This window comes from Oreochromis aureus, linkage group 6 (genome assembly GCF_013358895.1).
Source record: "Oreochromis aureus strain Israel breed Guangdong linkage group 6, ZZ_aureus, whole genome shotgun sequence".
Lineage (NCBI taxonomy): Eukaryota > Metazoa > Chordata > Actinopteri > Cichliformes > Cichlidae > Oreochromis > Oreochromis aureus.
In genome coordinates this window covers 14,948,364-14,967,967 of record NC_052947.1, presented here as the reverse complement: position 1 = coordinate 14,967,967, position 19,604 = coordinate 14,948,364, and the positions used below count along the sequence as shown (strand labels likewise).

Below are 19,604 nucleotides of genomic sequence, written 5' to 3'. Positions count from 1 at the left end.
TTATTTTCGTTGACCTTTACAATCGTAATGCCACGGGTGTTTATATACAGCTGTGTGCGCACTAAGTTACTGACGTTGGACTTTATTTTATTCATTAGGGTTAGTTCATAGAGTTGCCGTGCCGCATAAACGGAATCGCCCCACATTCAGAGAAAACATTATGATTTATTCTGTCGTTCTGAAGCCTCCCCTGTCATTCTCTCGCGTTTGAAACGTCAATCATGAAACTGATCAATGATCGGCTGTTCGCTCTTATTTATCGCGCTAAACAACAGCAGCACGTTTAAGCTTGATCAGCTGTTGTTAGAATTCTTTTGATTTTAATTTCTAGTATCAGCTGATGTTTGCTGGAGCATGAAGATGAAATCAGGAGATGTCCTTACTGAATCATCAGAGCTGAACTGGTGATGGAGAAACAGGTTTACACTTTAGGTGACATGAATGAGTTGAAGGGAAGTTATGAGTTGTTTCTGAGAGACAAAGACCAAGCTCCTTTTTGTGTAGCTGACAGCTGGTAACTGTGCAGGGGCGGATCTAGCAAAGCTTTTGGGGGAGCTAGGGCATTAACAGAGAAAGGTGGACACAAAGATATACTTTTCTTTCTTACTCTCATATAAAATATTTAGCTTTTATTAAATAGTTATCTGAATCTCACAACCAAAGTTTGTATAATAATACACAGGATTGGCTGTAGACCATTGTTCATAATTCAGAACACTGTGTAAAAATAACAAAAAACAAAAAGTGAATGCATGTGTGAAAAGTGGTCTATAATGTAATGCTTCAAAGTGTGTTCATGCAAACATTGTCGGGTCTGCCGTGGTACAATGGGACTTCTGCTCATGAACCTGTGTGCACAGCGCCTGCAAATCGGCGCTGTATAAAGTAACTTCATCTTTACACAAAACTGTAAGCTGTCATCTGTGAAGCGTGAGCGGTGTTTGTTTTTACCATAGTTCATGGTGGAGAATGGCTGCTCTTCTGAGTTTTGCTCTCTGTAGCCGTATGAATGGCAAACTACAGTGATTAGCAGCGGCATAGGCACACATAAAATTTCTTCTGAAATTTTCGCTTTCTAGTTTCATCTTTGTTTCCCGTCGTGTCCAGTCTGTCTCTGTCTTGTATCGGTATCCTGTCATTAGTTTTGCCGTGTTTGTTTACCTCCTTTCTCCCCATCATGTCCCCGTGTCTGTCTGGTCTGTCTGTGTTCTGTCTCCGTGAGTATGTTTGTTGTCCTGTCCTGTTGTTTTCTCCCTTCCTGTTTCCATGTTCATCTCCTTGACTTTCATCCCTTTGTCTCCCCAGTCTCTCAAGTCTCCATGTCTGTTTAGCCCCAGTCCCAATGCCACGTTCACGTGTCTGAGCCTCAGTGTGTGTGTGCGTGTGTTATTTCCTGTTTTATTTTGATAGTCCTGTGTTTTGTGTGTGTAATGTTCGTTTCTGCTTGCCCATTCACATTAGTTATGATTTAGTTCAGCTGTGTGCCCATGTGTCTCCACTTAATCAACCTCTTGTGTACATATTGTCTGCGTCTCCTTCTGTTCAGTGTTGCATTTTTTACTTTATGTGTGTGTGACTTCTGTCACTGTAGTTTTGAGTTTAATTTCTGTCTATTGAGTCCTGCATTCCAGGTCCACTTCCTGCCTGCCACTCGCCCCTCACTACATGACACTATCTTTGTTTTGCCTTTGTAAAGAACCTGAATTTATAAGAAATGTAGCAATCGAGATGTCACCAAGTTTAAATTTGTATTAATTAGGTTAAAAGGGATTTCAGTCACACTGGAAGTGTCTGAAAAATGATCTTCTGTAAGCTACTCTAACATTGCCCTACTTTGTTTTCTTTTTGGAATTGTGGGATGAAAAGTCAACCAAATACAGATATGATGTTGTATCTAAAAGTCTTGCTCACTAGGGAGCAGCTGGACTACTGTAAATCTTAGCAGCACCAGAAGCTACAAGAGCTGTGGCCACATGGTCCACCCAACCTACAGCTCCTTGGGGGGTTTTCCAAGTACAGTATCTTGTTCACAGTGACCTGATATTCATCAAGATCATAGTTGTGGAATAATAAATACTAGCACATCTGTGACTAAGGATGACAGCATGTTGGTTCACACAGATACAAGTGTTGCAAATTTAGTTCATTTTCATGCCCAGTCTGGCAAACAGGTTAATTTTTTTTTATATTCTGGATTTGCCACTAGTTCATGACACATGAAGACTATGTAATCAGATTGACAACATGACATTGGACAACTTGTCTTGGAGGCTTTATCTGGAAGACGTGACTGGACCTGTCAGGCTGTGTCAGGCCACCAGCTGTGGGGCCCTGGCTGACATCCAGTGTGACACCACCCGTGGTGTTTTGTCATCTCTGCTCCCTGAACAGGGAAAGTAAGTGTGGCAGACAGGTATTTTCACAACACATGAGCCTCAAAATTGTAGTGGTCGCTGTGGGAAAGAGGCCCAGCAATTTGAGATTGAGACTGCTTAGTTAGATGTTTGAGGTTTTGAGTTGATTGGGCAGTTCTCACTAGATCTGCGATGTTGCTAAAGTGTCACTTAAGCCGCATCGCACCACTGAGACCGAGCGGACATCCTAATTGTGCCACGGGAGAAAGGGAACTCATCAATCATTCCTTAAAAACAGCAAAAGACAAAAAAACATTGACATGTATTATGTGTTGCTGTCGAGAGAGGAAGAAAGGTCTGCTGTTTTAAATTTTTCCTGGACAAAGGACATTGTCTACTTACTCGAGAATATCGCTAAGGAATTTCCTACCCTGTGGGAAAGCTAAGATAAACATTCTCGAATGCCGTGAGTCAGGAAATAACCTTGAATTAAAAACAGTCTGATAAAACCAAGGAAAAATGTGTTGCCATGGTCATTGAGGAAATTTTTGAACTTGCACTGCCTGTGTGTCAGTGTTAACTGCAGTGATTAACACTTTTATTCTGACATTTAAAAATAATCCTCAGGCTACTGCTTTATAAAAACAGCCCTGGTGCTGGATGCAAAACAGAAATCAGGTTGGCAGTGCATCACGCTGCTTTCCACTCTGCACTTTCTGTTTGGTACTCCTTTAGCAGCGAGGGCACTTGAGGTCACTTTGCAAATCCCTTCTTTCCTTTGCCACACCAGGGTAGGAATAAACCTCTTCTACCTAAAAACCATGTCAAAAGGGCTTCTTTTTTTCTACTTTTCTCACAGCAGCTGAAAGCAAATACTTTATCACAGCAAAGGAGAAGACAACTGATGGACTACTGACTGTTTTGTCTTATCTATTTCATTATTAATGCGCTTTGCTTTTTTGTGTGTTTCTGAACCAATCCTAGAGTCTTGAAATAGCATTGTAAGAGATGCGAGGGGATTAAAACGGCTGCGAGTCTCATCATCCACGGCTGTCAGCGGCTTCATTCATAAATACAATATTCACAAATCCAATAGTGACCCTGAGACATAATTACTCTGCTTCTTTAGAGGAGGGCCTCCATCTCTTCTCTGTTTCTACAGTTTTTTTTTTCAACATCTTTTTCCTCTTGCGTTATTTGTAATGCAATTCAAGTAATTTTCCAACATCAAAGTTGTTGTTTTTGTGTGCATTTCGTCACATTTCTGCCAGCAAACCCAGGAGCTGCCACTCTAAATCTGCCAGGACAGAGTACCATGATAATCCATTTCTTTTTTTACCCTGCCGTAGTGATAGATGCAAGAAGTTTTAAGCTAACACACATGTACACGCGCACACAACAAAACACATGGGGTCCTTTCTTTCATCTAGGTATCATCTTTATATAAGAGCTAGCAATCCAGCATTGGGATTGGCTATTTCACTACAGGTTACAGAATGCATTCTCGTTAATTTGCATTGTACCATATTCCATAATTGTGCTAAAAGTAAGTGTTTGGCATACTTTGAATTGAAGAACATGCAGACTCCGCACACAAGTCCCCCACATTCTTGCTGTGAGCCAACAGTGCCACCACCCCACCTCTGTGCCACTTCAACACCCTCACACGTATTTATTGTACGAATACGTTTTTCACACAGTATTACCTAAAGTAGACTAAAGGATGATGGCACAATTTTTTTCGTTGACCTCTCATTTAGATTCTTATAAATGTCGATTGTTTTTGTGAGCTGCATTTCTTTAAAAAACTAGCAACCAGCTGATCTGACGTCAGCCGGCACTTCACTTCAGGTTTTTTAATCATCAAGAGATCAGAGAAGTGCTCAAATGCATTGTTCTTCTTTTTTACTGAACTTAATTGCTAGTAACAACAGTAGGCATTTTTAACAATACAAAACAAAAAGGGGCAAAAAAGGAGAAAAGAGCAAACAAAGAGAGGACAGAAACTAAAAACCAAGTCAAATTTATGGTTTTATTCAACATATAGGTTTGCTACATACAGATGAACTAACAAACCTGTTATTACAGATGTTTGCAAAATACATCAAACTACATCTTTATCCAGGTAGATCATAGCAGGTGTCCATCCTATTATAAACAGAGGCAGTTTAAGATGTAAGACAGCAGTCATGTTGTCCATCGTTTCAACATGTTTAACTTTTGTAACCACTGAGCTATTGTAGGAGAGTTAGGCTTCACCCAGTTAATGGTAATCAGTTTTTCTTGCAATCATAAATAAAACATGTAAAATATAGCACATATATATGGTAAAGTTTGCAGTTTTATAATGTTTGCATTTCCAGGGCATGTGGCTATGATCAGCAATTGTTATTACCCATATTTTTAACAATGCTTGTCTTTGGAGGAGCCCTGAAGAACCTCATTTTTACTTTCCAGTCAATTCTTTTCATGGCTGGCTCCCAACCCCCCTGTAACATCCTAGTGTTTGGATGTCCAAGTGTATAGTTGTATATTAGTAACATGCTCTCATTTCCCACTGACCTGTAACACGTAAGGTGTTTACTTGATGTGTCTGTCATTAACAATTTGTAAATATGAGATAATTGATTTGCTTTATTGTTACAAGTTGGGATGCATGTATCAAATGAGTCTCAATATGAGTTGGATTCCTTTAGATACTGTCCCTGCCTGTGTGTGTTTTTAATGCAATGTCTAATTTGTAGATATCTATACAAGCCTTTTTTTTCTTGGAGCTGTGAAAATCATTTAAACAAATTTGCATCAAAGAGTTGATTAACTGAATAACTCTGAGCTAACCAGCTGTAACAGCCTGTTGCAGGTATTCTATTACTGCGCAATACTGCGTGTAATCTACACAGTGCTGCAGTGCACATACTAATCTGACTCTGCAAGTCGAATGGGTATTTGTGCTGTTATACTTTGAGATAATCACAGTCCTTATCTCATACCATTTTGCCTGCTGTGTTAGTTACATTGTTGCACAAATGGATAAGTGTAACTGGAGCCTTTTTCACTCTTAAAAATCTCAATGTGGCGAGATGTATTTACGTAACACTACAAATAAGCTTTTGTATCGCTGTGGAGATTCTGTGGTCACCGAGTGTGAAATGAAGAGTTTATTACCCCTTTTGCCACTGTTTCATAATTGCTTTTTATTTCTACTACAGAAGTATTAAGTTTGTCTGCTGGGAGATGCACATTATTAAGAACTAAGTGAGGCTGCACTAAACCGGACTCAGTTTTCAGCCAAATAAAAATACATCATACACTGTGCTGCCCCGTGTTCTCAGGAACTGCCATTCCTGTTTTCGCACTTTTTGTGAGATTGAAATCTTTTGTGTATTTTGTTGGTCAGGAAAAACTACTTTGTTATACAAATAAAAAATCTTTCACACGTTGCACTGTCGTGAAAATACAGTCATTTATAATTGAAATTCATAGTACAAGATGTGTTTATATTTATATGTGGTTTACATAAAATATATGCATATTTCTATACTAACATGATACATTAACAAATAAGTTATGATTCTCAGCTCATTTATTCTGACCTCAGTTACAACATCAGTCATTGAAATGCCTGGTTTGGTTGTGCAGTTTGGACAGAGTGACACATAATATACAGCTTGCATATTCAGACCGACTCCCCCTGCTGCTGACCTTCAGCACATACACATTATTTTATAAGGAGGCTCTTATGGGAGTAAAGTCGCTGCACTCTATAGCAAAACCTGTAACTGGGACATGGCTTGTAGTGACCATGGCTGTAGTATGTATGACAAAGAAGCACATAACTATCTATGGCAATAGTGCATGACATGTTTAAAGTGGAAACTCACCTCCAAACTAAATTTACACATTTTTCTTCTTATGTGGAGCCCTGATTTTCTAGGTCTAAAGCTATTTCTCCATCTAGATTGTTTTAGTGAGTTTTTTATGACAGCTATGTAGCTAACATTACAGCTCAGCTGAAGGTCCTTTAATGCTTAGAAATGAAATACTAGATGAAGTTACTCAAAACAAGGTTTGTGGATTTTTTTTATGTTTATAGTAACTTGATCATGATTTCTGAATATATGAATGACACTGCTCGTGGTTTTCTCGAGAAACTTCTGGATCAGGAAAAAGGCAGACATCTCTGTGACTGATGTCTTCAATGCTGAGCAGCTCCTTCCTAAACAATTTAGATGGATAAATAAAACTTCAGGCCAGAGGAAAAAAATCTGGAGAGAAATGTCACTTTAATTAACAAAAATTCAGTCTTCTTCCATCATGTTATTATAGGGCTAAAGTTAATTCTTCTTTTGGTCTGTTATTCATTGCTCTCTTTGTTGAATACTAAAATGTTTTTCTTTTAGTTGAAGATAAAGATGGGCAAACAAGCTCCAAACAGAGGGAAAACAAGCTGCTGTTTTATTTGTTATCATTATTAAGACAGCCAAATTTATTGCTTCTTTCATTTGCATAACAGTTTTTAGCTTTCTAGCATAATGGTAAAAGGGTATTCTACTGATCAGTAAGCCTTTTTATATAACAAACATGCCTTAGGTAACACAGTGTTCTATTGGAACAAAGCAGTTTTAATGCTGAAAACAGGCCCCTGCTCTCTGAATAAAACCCCAATAAAAAAAAAAAAAAATGTATAAAATGTAAATAAAAACACAATTTTCTTAAACAGATATTTAATTGAAAATAAAATGTAGAAAACATGTCTAGTGTTTAAAATGGGATTTTTACTGTTTCATTAAGACTATTTGCATTTTGAATTTGTTGGCAGCAACAAATCTCAAAAACATTGCAACAGGCCGGTAAAGTAACTGCTACTACAAATAAACAGCTGGAGGAACATTTCGCAGCTTATTTGGTTCACTGGCAACAGGTCAGTCACATGACTGGATATAAAAACAGCATCTTGGAGAGGCGAAGTTTCTCAGGAGTAAAGTTTTGGGGGGAAAAACTACAAATTGTGAAACAGTTTCAGAATAATTTTCTTCAGTGTACAGTTGTGAAGACTGTGAATATCTCATCATCTACATTACATATCATCAAAGATGGGCAAATTCTCTGAATAGTCAGGAGAAATCTCTGTGTGCAACCTACCAGGCCAGAAATCAATAGTGAACGACTGTGATGTTCAGGCCCTCAGGCAGCAGTGCATTACAAACAGACATAACTCTGTAATGAAAATCACTGCGTGTGCTCAGGAACACTTCCAGAAATCGATGTCTGTGAACACAGATCGCTGAGCCTTCCTCAAATGCTAGTTAAAGCTCTTTTATGAACATGATCCAGAAACCCAACCATTTCTTCTGGGGCGAAGCTCATTTAAGAAAGACTGAGGCAAAAACTAAGGTCAGTAGAATCAAAGTATGAAATTACATGTCATGAAATTACAATAACATGGCTTCATAGCAGACGAGTCCAGGTGCTGAACTGGCCTGCCTGCAGTCCAGAACTTTCACAAACTGAAAACATTTAGCCCAGTTTAAACAACTGGTATGTTTTCAATGTTCTATTATATAAAACTTTTAATTAGAATTTTACACAGCGTCTACAAGCACCCAAATATGAAGCCTTATGTTGTGCTGTTCGCTAGCAGACGGGACACAGAGTCAGCTCACTCAAGAGAAGTGATGCTTGTGAAAAAGTCCAGTTGATTAAAAGTTGATGAGTTCTTGGCTTAGACTTAATTCAGTGCTAATGCCCAATTATGGGCAATAACCGTGTAATTGGTCTTCCCTCTGACTTGGCCAGAGTTTATGTTGGTGTCTGCCAGAGAGTTCATCATTGTGTGGTAGGACCCACTGTAATGCCCTAGTAGCTGATTAGGGTAAACAATCCACATACTGATTAGTACATAGTTATAATGAGTCTAAGGTTTGAGGCCTGTTTGAATTAATAACGTCAACTAGGATGGATAATTTGAGCTGATAGGAGGGTAAATCTTTCATATCACTGCAATGGCTTCAGGAGAAAAAAGTGACCGCCCTTGTATGACCCATTAGAATCCAGCTCTTCAATCCCTTTGGAAAATAAACACTTCGCATTCAGCCTGACTGAACTAAACTAACTGCTCAGAAAAATTGGATAAAATCCAAATTCAGATGTTTCAGGGTAAGGGAGTCATTACTACGAAAATTAGCATTGACTTAGATTATTGAAAAAGTAATTTAGATGGTATGCCATGTCTGGGGAACAGTTCAAAAATCAACATATTCGTTTCTGAGATTATGCTGCAACACCGTAAAAGGTGGGAAAAGTCAAGCTGACATTAAATGAACTGTGTATCTTCTCAGCTTAGCAGACTGTGCCAAAATTCATTGCAAGCTACATTGGCAAAAAAAAAAAAAATGCTCAGATGGGCTTCACTTGTGCCTAAGTCCTAATAGAAACTGGTTTAAAGTGTGGGATTGCAGAAATGGAAAAGGGACACAGCACCAGGCCATATCTCTCCTCGAGCCAAATGAAAACTCAGAGTGATGCGTCAATCACAGGACTAGTCACAGTGACAGAGTCAGTGAGTGAGAGAGTCCAACAGCCAAAAGAGCCACCTGCCTGTAAGCATTTCACCTTGTCAAGGTCAAGGCTGTTAATACTGAGTGACTTGACTTTAAAACCCTGTAACAGGGTTGTTACAGTAAAGAATAGCCGTAGAAGAGAGAGGAGGCCACTAAAGTTGACGGTTAGCACGTTGTCTTGACACTTTCTCTGAACGTGGAAACATGTTTTCATTTGGTAGTACATACAGTTTTACTAACTGCACCCTTTCCTACACACACACACACACACACACACACACACACACACACACACACACACACACACACACACACACACACACACACACACACACACACACACACACCCAGTGCTAGCTGTGACACACATTCATGTGTTTGTACTTCAAGGCAGTAGAATAAATATGAACTGATCAAGTGTTTTGTTTGTTGTTCTGGTTTTTTTAATAAAGTGAAAGGGGTCACTTTTTAGTCAACCCACAAAATTACAATCTCACTCTGTTTTTTTTCATCTTTCTGTTCTGATTCTGTTCAGTTTAACACTCGGTGTTATTTGGATGCTATCCTGTCCGGCACTAAGAGGTAGACAGACAAAGTTAGCTGCCAGCTGGTGAGCACTATGAAGCATTAAGCTGCTAAAAAGGCACATATTTCCCTGAGGAGTGGGTGGAGGCTGAAACATGGCTAAGGGGAGGGTGAATATTGGACATATATTTATCACATAAACATGACTGCTGATAATAATAGTGAGTGCTGGATGTGTTAAGTGTAAAGAGGAAACCATTTTTTTCAGATAGGGCCATGAAGGTTTAGTAATAAACACTTTCATTTAGAAACTGGATTTTGTGTTTACTTCTGTTATCTTTGTCTCATATTTAAATTTGTTTGATGATCTGAAACCATTAAGTGTGACAAACATATAAAAAATGCAATTAAAGTGCTGTTTGTTTTGCATGACCTTTTTTATTGGTTTAGCGGATGAAGTAAAATGTGAAATGCTGTTGAACCATATGAAAGAGACAAAACAATAGATACACTAGACAATATAACACAATAAAGTTTAATAATAATACAAATCTGGACTCTATAAAACATTACGTGATTGATTCTACATTTCTGTAAGTCAATTTTTAGCTGAATTAGACTTCAACAATTTTAGCTACTTGTGCCAAAACCCTGACCACTGCTCGTATTTGTGATAGCTGTTTATTTGTACTTTTTTGTGGCAACTTCTCAACAAAAAAAGTTGCGTGTGTTACCATGAAATTGGTTCAAAATACTTCTTTAACTCGTTGAACAGGTCAAAACTCTGGTAATACAAGTCTGTGTACACAGGGAAGATGTTGTGGGGCCGTTTGTTCACAACTGTGTACGAAGCAAATTAGTTGTCACTGTTAAAAAACAAAAAAAAAACCCAGTCAGATGGATTTAATTTCATCACTGTGATAATCTATATTTGTCACTCTGTAAAACAGTCTAACCAGACCTTCCAATAATGGTAAACACATTTTCTCTGGTGGACTGTTTGATTACTTAAATGTACAATATGGAGGGTTTTAATCATGAATTATTTGTATATTGCTCACCACACTCACCCATGTTGTTACACATGTACAGAAAAATACTACACGAAAGTCTACAGGTGCCTCGGGGGGAAAAAAGAAAAAAACTTTTTTCTCAAGGTCCTCACAAAGATAGATGAACAAAAAGCACACCACACACGCATACATATATAGTAAAGCTCTCTTTCAGCCATGGGATCCTGTGACAACAGCAGGTGCATTTAATTCTGTATAGAGGGCAGCCCAATGAGAAATACAAAAGGACAAAACTTAATTAATAGCCACATGTGATTCCTGGCAGTAGAATAGCGTGGTTTATCGGAGATAACAGTGCCACTGAGCACCAATGTGCTTCTAATGCTTAGGTGAGACTGACAGGTCTGTCTACAGGTTTAGGGAGTGTGTCTGAAACTGGCTGCACAAATGTCCGTGCAAACATTTAATTGTTTTGTGCACTGCAGTGATTGCAGTGATATATATGATGCACCTTAGCTGTGACAAGCTGTCAATACATCTGCAAATCTGGGCTCGTCCTACGTTCATATGCGGAACGCATTCCACTGAGACGAGTGAAAGCTAGGGAGAATGACGCGTGGCTTGATCTTAGGGTCCTCCAACATCGTCATCACACAGGGTTCAAGCCAAAATCCAGAGGTGTGTGTCTGCACACACAAGTGAGTGTGTTCCTGCAAGGTGTGATCAGATATTTATGCTTTTGTCTCTTTTGCTCATCATTGGAAAGAGGCTGAGAATTACAGTAATTTTCTGTCAGCTGTCATTGTGCGAAAGTGTGTCCCTCTTTAACAGGGTATATAATTTTCCCGTCAGTTCTGGGGCAAAGAAAACATTTGCATCCCGTTGATTACTACCCAGTCTGCTGATCAGGGGTGTCAAACTTACTTTAGTCCATGGGCCATATACACCTCCAAATATTTCCCTTCCTTTTATTACTGCTGGGTTCTAACACTTTACCTTGGTGTGGTATGACAGGCCATCGGTACTGACTTGCCATACAACTTTCCTATGGTAATAGGAAATGGGCTGGCACCACTTTATAGTTAATTTTGAGCACTCAAAGCACTTTGTATTAATTCTCATTCACCCAATCACACATACAGTGATTTTATCTGTATCTTTTTTGTTTTATCTCACACACACACTCTCTGATGAATGTATCAGGGGCATCTTGGGGTTCAGTATTGTGCCCAGCATCCTTCAGAACTCTGGTAATACAATTCTGTGTATGAAGTGGGGCTCGATCCACCCACATTTCGATTCATAGATGACCCTCTCTACCACTGGAACCACAGATGCTCCGAAACTAAGATATATACTGTATGTGGCCCTGATATGTCAAATACACTGCACCTTACAAAAGAACCACTAGCAAATAGAAAAATGCTTCAAAAGCACACAAAACACAATAGAAATGATATACAGCTCAACAGAATGAGGAGAAAGATCTCACAAAAGAGGATTTTTAGGGAGACAATAACGTGATGGAACAGCTGCAGAAGTCACAACTTAACAGCTGCATAGCTAATAGCAAACATGTATCTACAGTGTTATATGAATCATGTGATTCATATAATTACCTAGTATCTTTCTCTCCCTCACAAAAGCGATGACTCCTCCTTGTTTTAAGAGTGTCTTCCTGTGCAGTCCTCTCACAGCTGTTCTGTCACGTTAACGTCTCCCAAAATACACTTCCGTTGTGTTTTGGGAGATATTATTTTTTTCTCCTTCCGCTGTGTTTTATTCACTTTGCTGTTTTTTCACCCCTTAGCTGTCAAAGACTGATATTGTTGTCACCTCACCAGGCGGGCGGCGTGGGCATCTAAGTTTGTGAATGCAGTACTTGAGAAGGAGGTCACCTGGGATTTTTAAATTCATACCATTGGTGTTTTACTGGTGTTTTCTTAAGTTACAGCGCAATTGACTGTTCAGGCCTCCACAGAATGAGACATTTTAGATAACCACTCTCATGGCAACATCATCATACCAACTTCCACAATTCTTCCTGATGCAAAATTATGCCCTTATTATTTGCAATTTTGACACTCTCAAAGCCATCCAGTGGGACAGACTTGATCCTTTGGTGGCTTGGTGTTTCCTGCAGACTGTATCTTTATAATCCCCACTTTAGATCATGCTTACCTTCCATGCGCACTGTGGAGTCCTTCCTGACAATTAGAAATATGCATTATTTAGCAAGAGGGACCTCCCCGTCCTTCATTATTCACCAACATCAAAAGAACAGCTGAATGTACGCTGATGTTCACACATGCCAAATCGTCGAGGGAAACTACCAAATGTGTTTATGCATTCACACAAGCGCACATGTGCATACGCACGCATACAATACCAAAGTGCAGCTGCATTCCCTCTCAACATCCAGCCTTGAGGCACTTTTCCTCCGGCTTAAGTTACAAAATTGCAAGAGAAACAAATTAAAGTATTGTGTTAGTGGGGGGTTTTCTTCTTTGTTTTAGCACATTTGATTACATCTATTTTAATTATGGCCAGCTATCTTAGCGAGCACGGTATGGGCTCAGATTTTCAAAAGGATTGTCATTTCCACTTTGCCTTTAATGCTGTAAGAAATGAGGAGCCTTGCATCTTGAGTCAGATGATCACATAGAAGATCTTCTCAGTGATATTTATACTCGTAATGTGAAATAATCAAATTGTAATTCTGTGTTCTTGCTCAATTTAAAAGATTCTGACTCAGGGGAAAGATGGGAATTAGCAGCAGAGCTTTATCCATGTCTTAAATGATCTAATCCAAAGACCACAGGGGTGACATCACAAATACTTTATTAATGATGCGGTTTTCATGCCGTCATATTTGTTCTGTACTCATTATCTTTCTTCATAATAAGTAAAGAGGCTCCCAGAAAGGTGGGGAAAAGTAAATATGTTAAAGCAATTGAATGTTGAATTAATTGAATGTTCAGTCTGTTCTCAGTTGGTCATCCATGTCTCTGCTGTTTGTGTTTTCAATAGGGAACATCTTTGTGGTGAGCCTGGCAGTGGCAGACCTTGTGGTGGCCATCTACCCATACCCTCTGGTCCTCACGTCCATCTTCCACAATGGCTGGAACTTGGGTTACGTCCACTGCCAAATCAGCGGCTTCCTCATGGGTGTCAGCGTCATTGGCTCCATCTTCAACATCACCGGTATCGCCATCAACCGATACTGTTACATCTGCCACAGCCTCAAATACGATAAACTGTACAGCGACAAAAACTCCGTCTGCTATGTGTTGTTAATCTGGGCGCTGACTGTTGTTGCCATCGTGCCCAACCTGTTTGTGGGCTCGCTTCAGTACGACCCGCGGGTTTATTCCTGCACATTTGTTCAGTCGGCCAGCTCCGCGTACACCATCGCCGTGGTCTTCTTCCACTTCATTTTACCCATCATGATTGTCACCTACTGCTACCTGCGCATTTGGATATTGGTCATACAGGTAAGGAGACGGGTCAAGCCAGACAATCGACCCAAGCTGACGCCACATGACGTTAGGAACTTTGTTACCATGTTTGTGGTGTTTGTGCTCTTTGCCGTGTGCTGGGCACCGCTAAACTTCATCGGACTGGCTGTAGCGATCAAACCGGAGGTTGTGATTCCCCTCATCCCTGAGTGGTTGTTCGTGGCCAGCTACTTCATGGCCTACTTCAACAGCTGCCTTAATGCCATTGTGTATGGCGTGCTGAACCAGAACTTCCGGCGCGAGTACAAGCGTATTGTAGTGTCAGTGTGCACGGCTCGCATCTTCTTCCAGGACAGCTCGAATGACGCAGGGGAGCGGCTCAAGAGTAAACCGTCACCACTCATGACCAACAACAACCAGGTCAAAGTGGACTCTGTCTGAAACAGAACTCAGAGACATAAAACCAGTAGGCGGTTACTGAGAGTATGAGAAAGAAAAGGAAAAAAAGCTGAGTAAGAAAAATACCAAATATAAACCACAAACAGCTTCTGTCGGGACTCATACGGTGCTATCTGATCTCTGAACAATCACAGCAAGAACAGGGGTGCGTAATATCTTTGTCTCTTATCGAACACATTTGTTTGACTCCGCAGTCCCTGTAGTACAAAACAATATATGATGTCTGTTTTGTTTTCATGTTTACAATGATGATATAAATGTATCATTAAATATATAAGTATTTATTTTGTATGAAATGCCATGTAAATATACAATATATCAGGTTCCGGTTTCAAAAGAATAAAAAGAACATTTTATGAGGCCACTAAAATAAGATTTCTACAAAGCTTGGTTGAAAAGATACTCGCAAGTTTGTAAATGGAGTTAACCAATTTCAATAACCTCATTCGTGACACTGTAACACTAACTGAGTGCAAGCAGTGTGGCTTGCTGCTGTGTTAGTGTAACCTACAGTACCGTCCATTACATTAGGTGGAATATATTCTTTAGTAAAGACAATATCTCTCGCTCTCTCTCTCTGTCTCTACCACATTGTGCGCTCATTATACTGTATGCATGGATATCGGAAATTATTCATATGCAAAATAAAATCTGATATTGACGGAGTTTTTGCATTAGCCCTGTGTTCAGTGTACTTATAGATGCTGGTTTTACTACAATTCTGGTTTATTGGGGGTGTTTTCTTCTTTCCTTTACAGTTATAAATGGCTATAAACAGTAACTTCATTTGCTGCAGTCTTAGCCTGGTGGGCCTAATAAACTCTCAAATGAATTTTGCCCAGACCAGTTTGTTTCAGGACACTGCATTGGCCTGTAAATGATGTTGTTTGGTTTGTCCTCTATTCATATTTTTTTTTTTTTGCCAGTGTGACAGCTCTGCTACAAATCTGCCTGGGTAATGGGATTTCACACACAGTGGAACACAGTCATCATTACCTGTAAAAGCATCCAATGGATATGATATGGCAAGGTTATATAACAAGTGCCTAGTTTCTTCTGCATTGTCTGACTGATATGAGTGGCGGTTAAACGCATAAGTACATAAGGTTCTGTCTGCAAACAAATTTCAAGGTGAACATATGAAAATTGTTGGTAGGCACTTGTGCCCTTCACAATGTGAAGAATTCTGCAATGCGTAAGAGGCAGGGACAGTTTAGGCTACTATGCATCAGCACTTGCATGCGTGTTGCATAGTGTGCGTGGGCTACCCGGTTAGTGGAGCACAAAGAAATAATGCACCGCAGAGGAGAGTGGCCCAACCATGCATTTGAAATCCACTTGGCTTACATAACAGCAGCTGACCATCATCCTCAAAGCAAGAGCTAAAAGAGCCAGCACCCACAGGACTCCCTGCCCCCTTCTCAATCCGTTTAATCCCAAGAGCTGTGTGCGGTAGGAAGGAATGAATGGGTTGGGGATGAGCAAATGTAAAAATCCCAGGGATTTACACTGCCCCCAAACAGAGTCATACAGTAATCTGAGGCCAGTGATTTTTATAGCAAAGGATGCAATAAAATGGAAGAGGAAAGTCAGGTGTTTCATGTCACTGATTTAGGCTTGTCTTTATTTACTGATTCAATGTCCAAAAAAAGGCCATAAAATGTGGTGTTTACTATGGCGAGGCCATGGAAAGCTCAAACAAAGCACACAAAGTTCGCGGTCTGTCCAAACTTTAGATGGAAAAAAAAAATGTAAATCACTGCAAATTGATGTTGTTTGGGGAAAAAATATGAATACACTGAACATGTATCTTAAAAAAGACAGGAACAAAAGAGAATAAATCAAATTAGAGAGAAAACAGTTCATCCAAAAATACACCAAAAAACCCCAAAAAACCAACATATGTTCTAAATGTCAGTCTCTGCACATCTGGATTCAAGCCCACCTTGAAAAAACGTTGAAAGTCAAACCGGTTTTCCAAAAATGTTTACTGTTGTAAGTGTGATTAAAACAAAATAATAGTTAAGCCTTGTAAAGAAATATCCCAACATCCCAGGTAAACTGTTGACTTGTTTGATATACTTGGATGAGCAAACATTTAAAACAGCCTAAAAGTATGTAAGATACTCAACAAATAAAATTCAACAAAACAAAATGCAAAGGGACATTTGATGGGAAAAAAAGCAAATAAACCTACATTTATTGAGCTTCAAGATAATATAAGCAATGTGGTGTGACACTTGCTGGCACCAGTTCTTAGGTACAGTTGTTTAACTGCTCATTAACATATTTACCTAATTAGCTATTCACATGGTAGCAACTCAGTGCATTTAGACATGTCAAGACAACCTGCTGAAGTTCAAAGCTTCAGAATGGAGAAGAAAATTGATTTAGGTATGCAGAAGAGGATTTCTGAACCCATAAGATGTTGAACCTTAAAGTAAATGAGCAACAGCAGCTGAAGAGCACAATAGGTGCCATTCCTGTCAGCTAAGAGCAGGAAACTGAGGGAAAAATGGACAAAAATGAAATACAAAGTCTTGATGAGTCTCAATTTCTCACATTTGGATGGTAGAGACGGAATTTGTGTCAATGGTTCACGCTGGCATTTGGGGAAAAGGTGTGGGGGGGATGTTATTGGCACATTTCGGGCCCCTTAGTACCAGCTGAGTATCATTTAAATACCACAACCATCTCTGGGGTTTAGAAAATGATCTGAGGAAGAAAAAATATCTTGTGAGTGGCAGTTCTCTGAGAACTGTCAGAAGGCAATGGCAGCTGCTTCAAGCTGATGGGACGGCAACTTCCTGCAACCAAGGTATGCAGAAGAGCATCTCTGAACATCAAACCTGGAGATACCCTACAACGGTAGAAGGCTGCACCAGTTGCCACTTTGGACAGCTAAGAATAGGAAATTGGCATACAGGCTAATGTAAACTGGATAACAAAAGATTAGAAAAATGCTGCCTGGACTGATGAGTTTTGATTTCTGCTGGGAATTTTGGATGGTTGGGTTAGAATTTGGCATAGACAACACAAAAGCATGACTCTAACCTTCCTTGTATCAGTGGTTCGGGCTGCTGGTGGTGTAATGGTGTGGGGGATATTTTCTTGGCGCACTTTGGGCCTCTTTGTACCGACTGAATCATTTAAACGCCACATCTTGCATGAGTATTGTTGCTGACCATGTTCATCTTTTTAGGACCAAAGTGTATCCATTTTCTGATGGTGACTGCTTCAAGCAGAATAACAAACCATGTCAAAAAAGCTCAAATCATCTCGAACTGGTTTCTTGAACATGACAATGAGTTCACTGTACTCAAATGGCCTCCACAGTCACCAGATCTTGATCCAACAGAGCACCTTTAGGATGCGGTGGAACAAGAGGTTTGCATTGTGGATTTACAACTGACAAATTTCCAGCAACTGTGCATTGCTATCCTGTTGACATGGATCAAAATCTGTGAGGAATGTTTACTACACTTTACTGAATCTGTGCCACAAAGAATTTAAGCAGTTTTGAAGGAAAAAGAGGGGCCCAACCCACTGCTACTGGTCAGTAAGTCTCAATCCCAATAATTAGACCCTCCATACAGACTGAAGGGTGCAACCTAAAGCCTCTAAAACCCGAAGTCCTGTATTTTCCTTGTTATTGAAAGGTTTGGTTATTATGTTGAAGAGCTCTCCAAATTCTGCAGAAATAAATCCCTCCTTTGTAAATTTAATCATATACAAGTGGCTTAAATTTCAAACAGCTGTGTATTCTAGTATTATTCACACCAAGAGCAGAAATCGACAACAATCACAGATTTGTTATATCACCAGCAGGTAGCTCTTGCAGCTGTGTGTGCCAAAGTGGCATTCCTGTCAAAAGCTGTCACAGTCCAGAGAGCAAAATGACAGTTTACAAACGAACATATAAGCAAAGACTTGGACTTTTAGAAGAACGTGCTCTGGACAGACCCGTTCGGCCACAGAAACAGTTTGATTCAGACCAAAGACTAGAAAAGAACTTCACACTGTGAGGCACGGTGGTGGAAATGTTATGGTATGCTGTTGCTTCACGGTCTCAGGGGCAGCCTCAGATGAAGTAAGACATTCATAAAACAATGATCCCTGGCAGACTAGCAAATCCACCAAAAGGAGCATTTAAAGTTTACGGACGAGTCACGTCCAAGCGCGGCACCAGTAGGCTCTGTATAAAAAAGGCTTGTCTAAACATTTCAAAGGTTTGTAAGCTATGCAGGGAAACCAGCACATGAGATATTTGATGAAGAGTGGATGCTATATTAGTTGGAGGCTCCAGGAAAGCAGGTAAGGGAAATGAATGTTTTTCCTTTCTTTTCATTGTTTTGTTACTTCAGTGGATTTATTGTTTAAAATGTCTTTTTTTCAAACAGCAGAATATTTGACTCTTTATCATCTACTGCTTGGCACTTCTAAAAGTGTCCAAAGGATTTATGTTTTTAGGAAACATTTGGAGAAATGTGCACACTCAGTCTCCTTCACTCAGTCAAAACTGCAAAGATTGGATTTCATTTTTGTCTGTAGGGCAAAGTTGCAATAAGCTAAATGTGGCTTTGTGGAGTTGTGTATATGGGTAAGTAAAGGTTGTTAGTGTGGCCAAAAACTTGGGCAGTTTTAATCTACTGTGAGCATGTTCATGATGGCACAATGTCGTGTGTCACAGCTGAGGATTTCTTTGCACTGAACTTTTACCTTTACCTCAAGATGTTATATTAGAACTCTGCACTGACAGTCTGCCCCCGTATTTAAGGTGCACAACTCTGTGAAGGTTAAAAACAGCTAATAAAAAAAGCATTCATGTATATAAAAAGGAAGCGTGGCGCTGGTCACACTCATGACCCGATGCAGCATCCTCAGGCTTAGGTGCTGTCTGTAGTAGAGCCTGCAGGCGCTATTTGGTCGCTGGATTGCAGATGGACACCCAGAACCAGAAGTCATCAACAATCATGGTCTTTGACATGAAAGTTTGGTCAATTTAACTTAAATTGAATTACAGTTTTATATCACCAAATCAAAGTTGCTTTGAGGTGCTTATTTTGAGTTAAAAACCAATAATACAAAAAATACTGAGAAATTCAATGAAAAAAAGCCTCAAATATTAGACGATTCCCTGATCGATGCCAGGGGTGTCAAACACAAGGCCCAGGGGCCAGGCGAGATTTCAATACAGCCCACTGGATCGCATTGGAAAATGTGAAGGAAGGCATA

General features: G+C 39.7%; 1 protein-coding gene across 2 annotated transcripts in view; it reads left to right on the top strand.

Annotated features, from left to right (window-relative positions):
* mtnr1aa (melatonin receptor 1A a) overlaps positions 1–15,201 on the top strand; it is a 58,956-nt gene extending 43,755 nt beyond the window's left edge. For both annotated transcript variants that reach the window (XM_031735463.2, XM_039613074.1), the window contains one exon: positions 13,483–15,201. In XM_031735463.2, coding sequence (XP_031591323.1) covers positions 13,483–14,351 — 869 coding nt within the window. In that variant the 3' untranslated portion in view covers positions 14,352–15,201. The remainder of the gene's footprint in view (positions 1–13,482) is intronic.
* Positions 15,202–19,604: the final 4,403 nt, after the last annotated feature.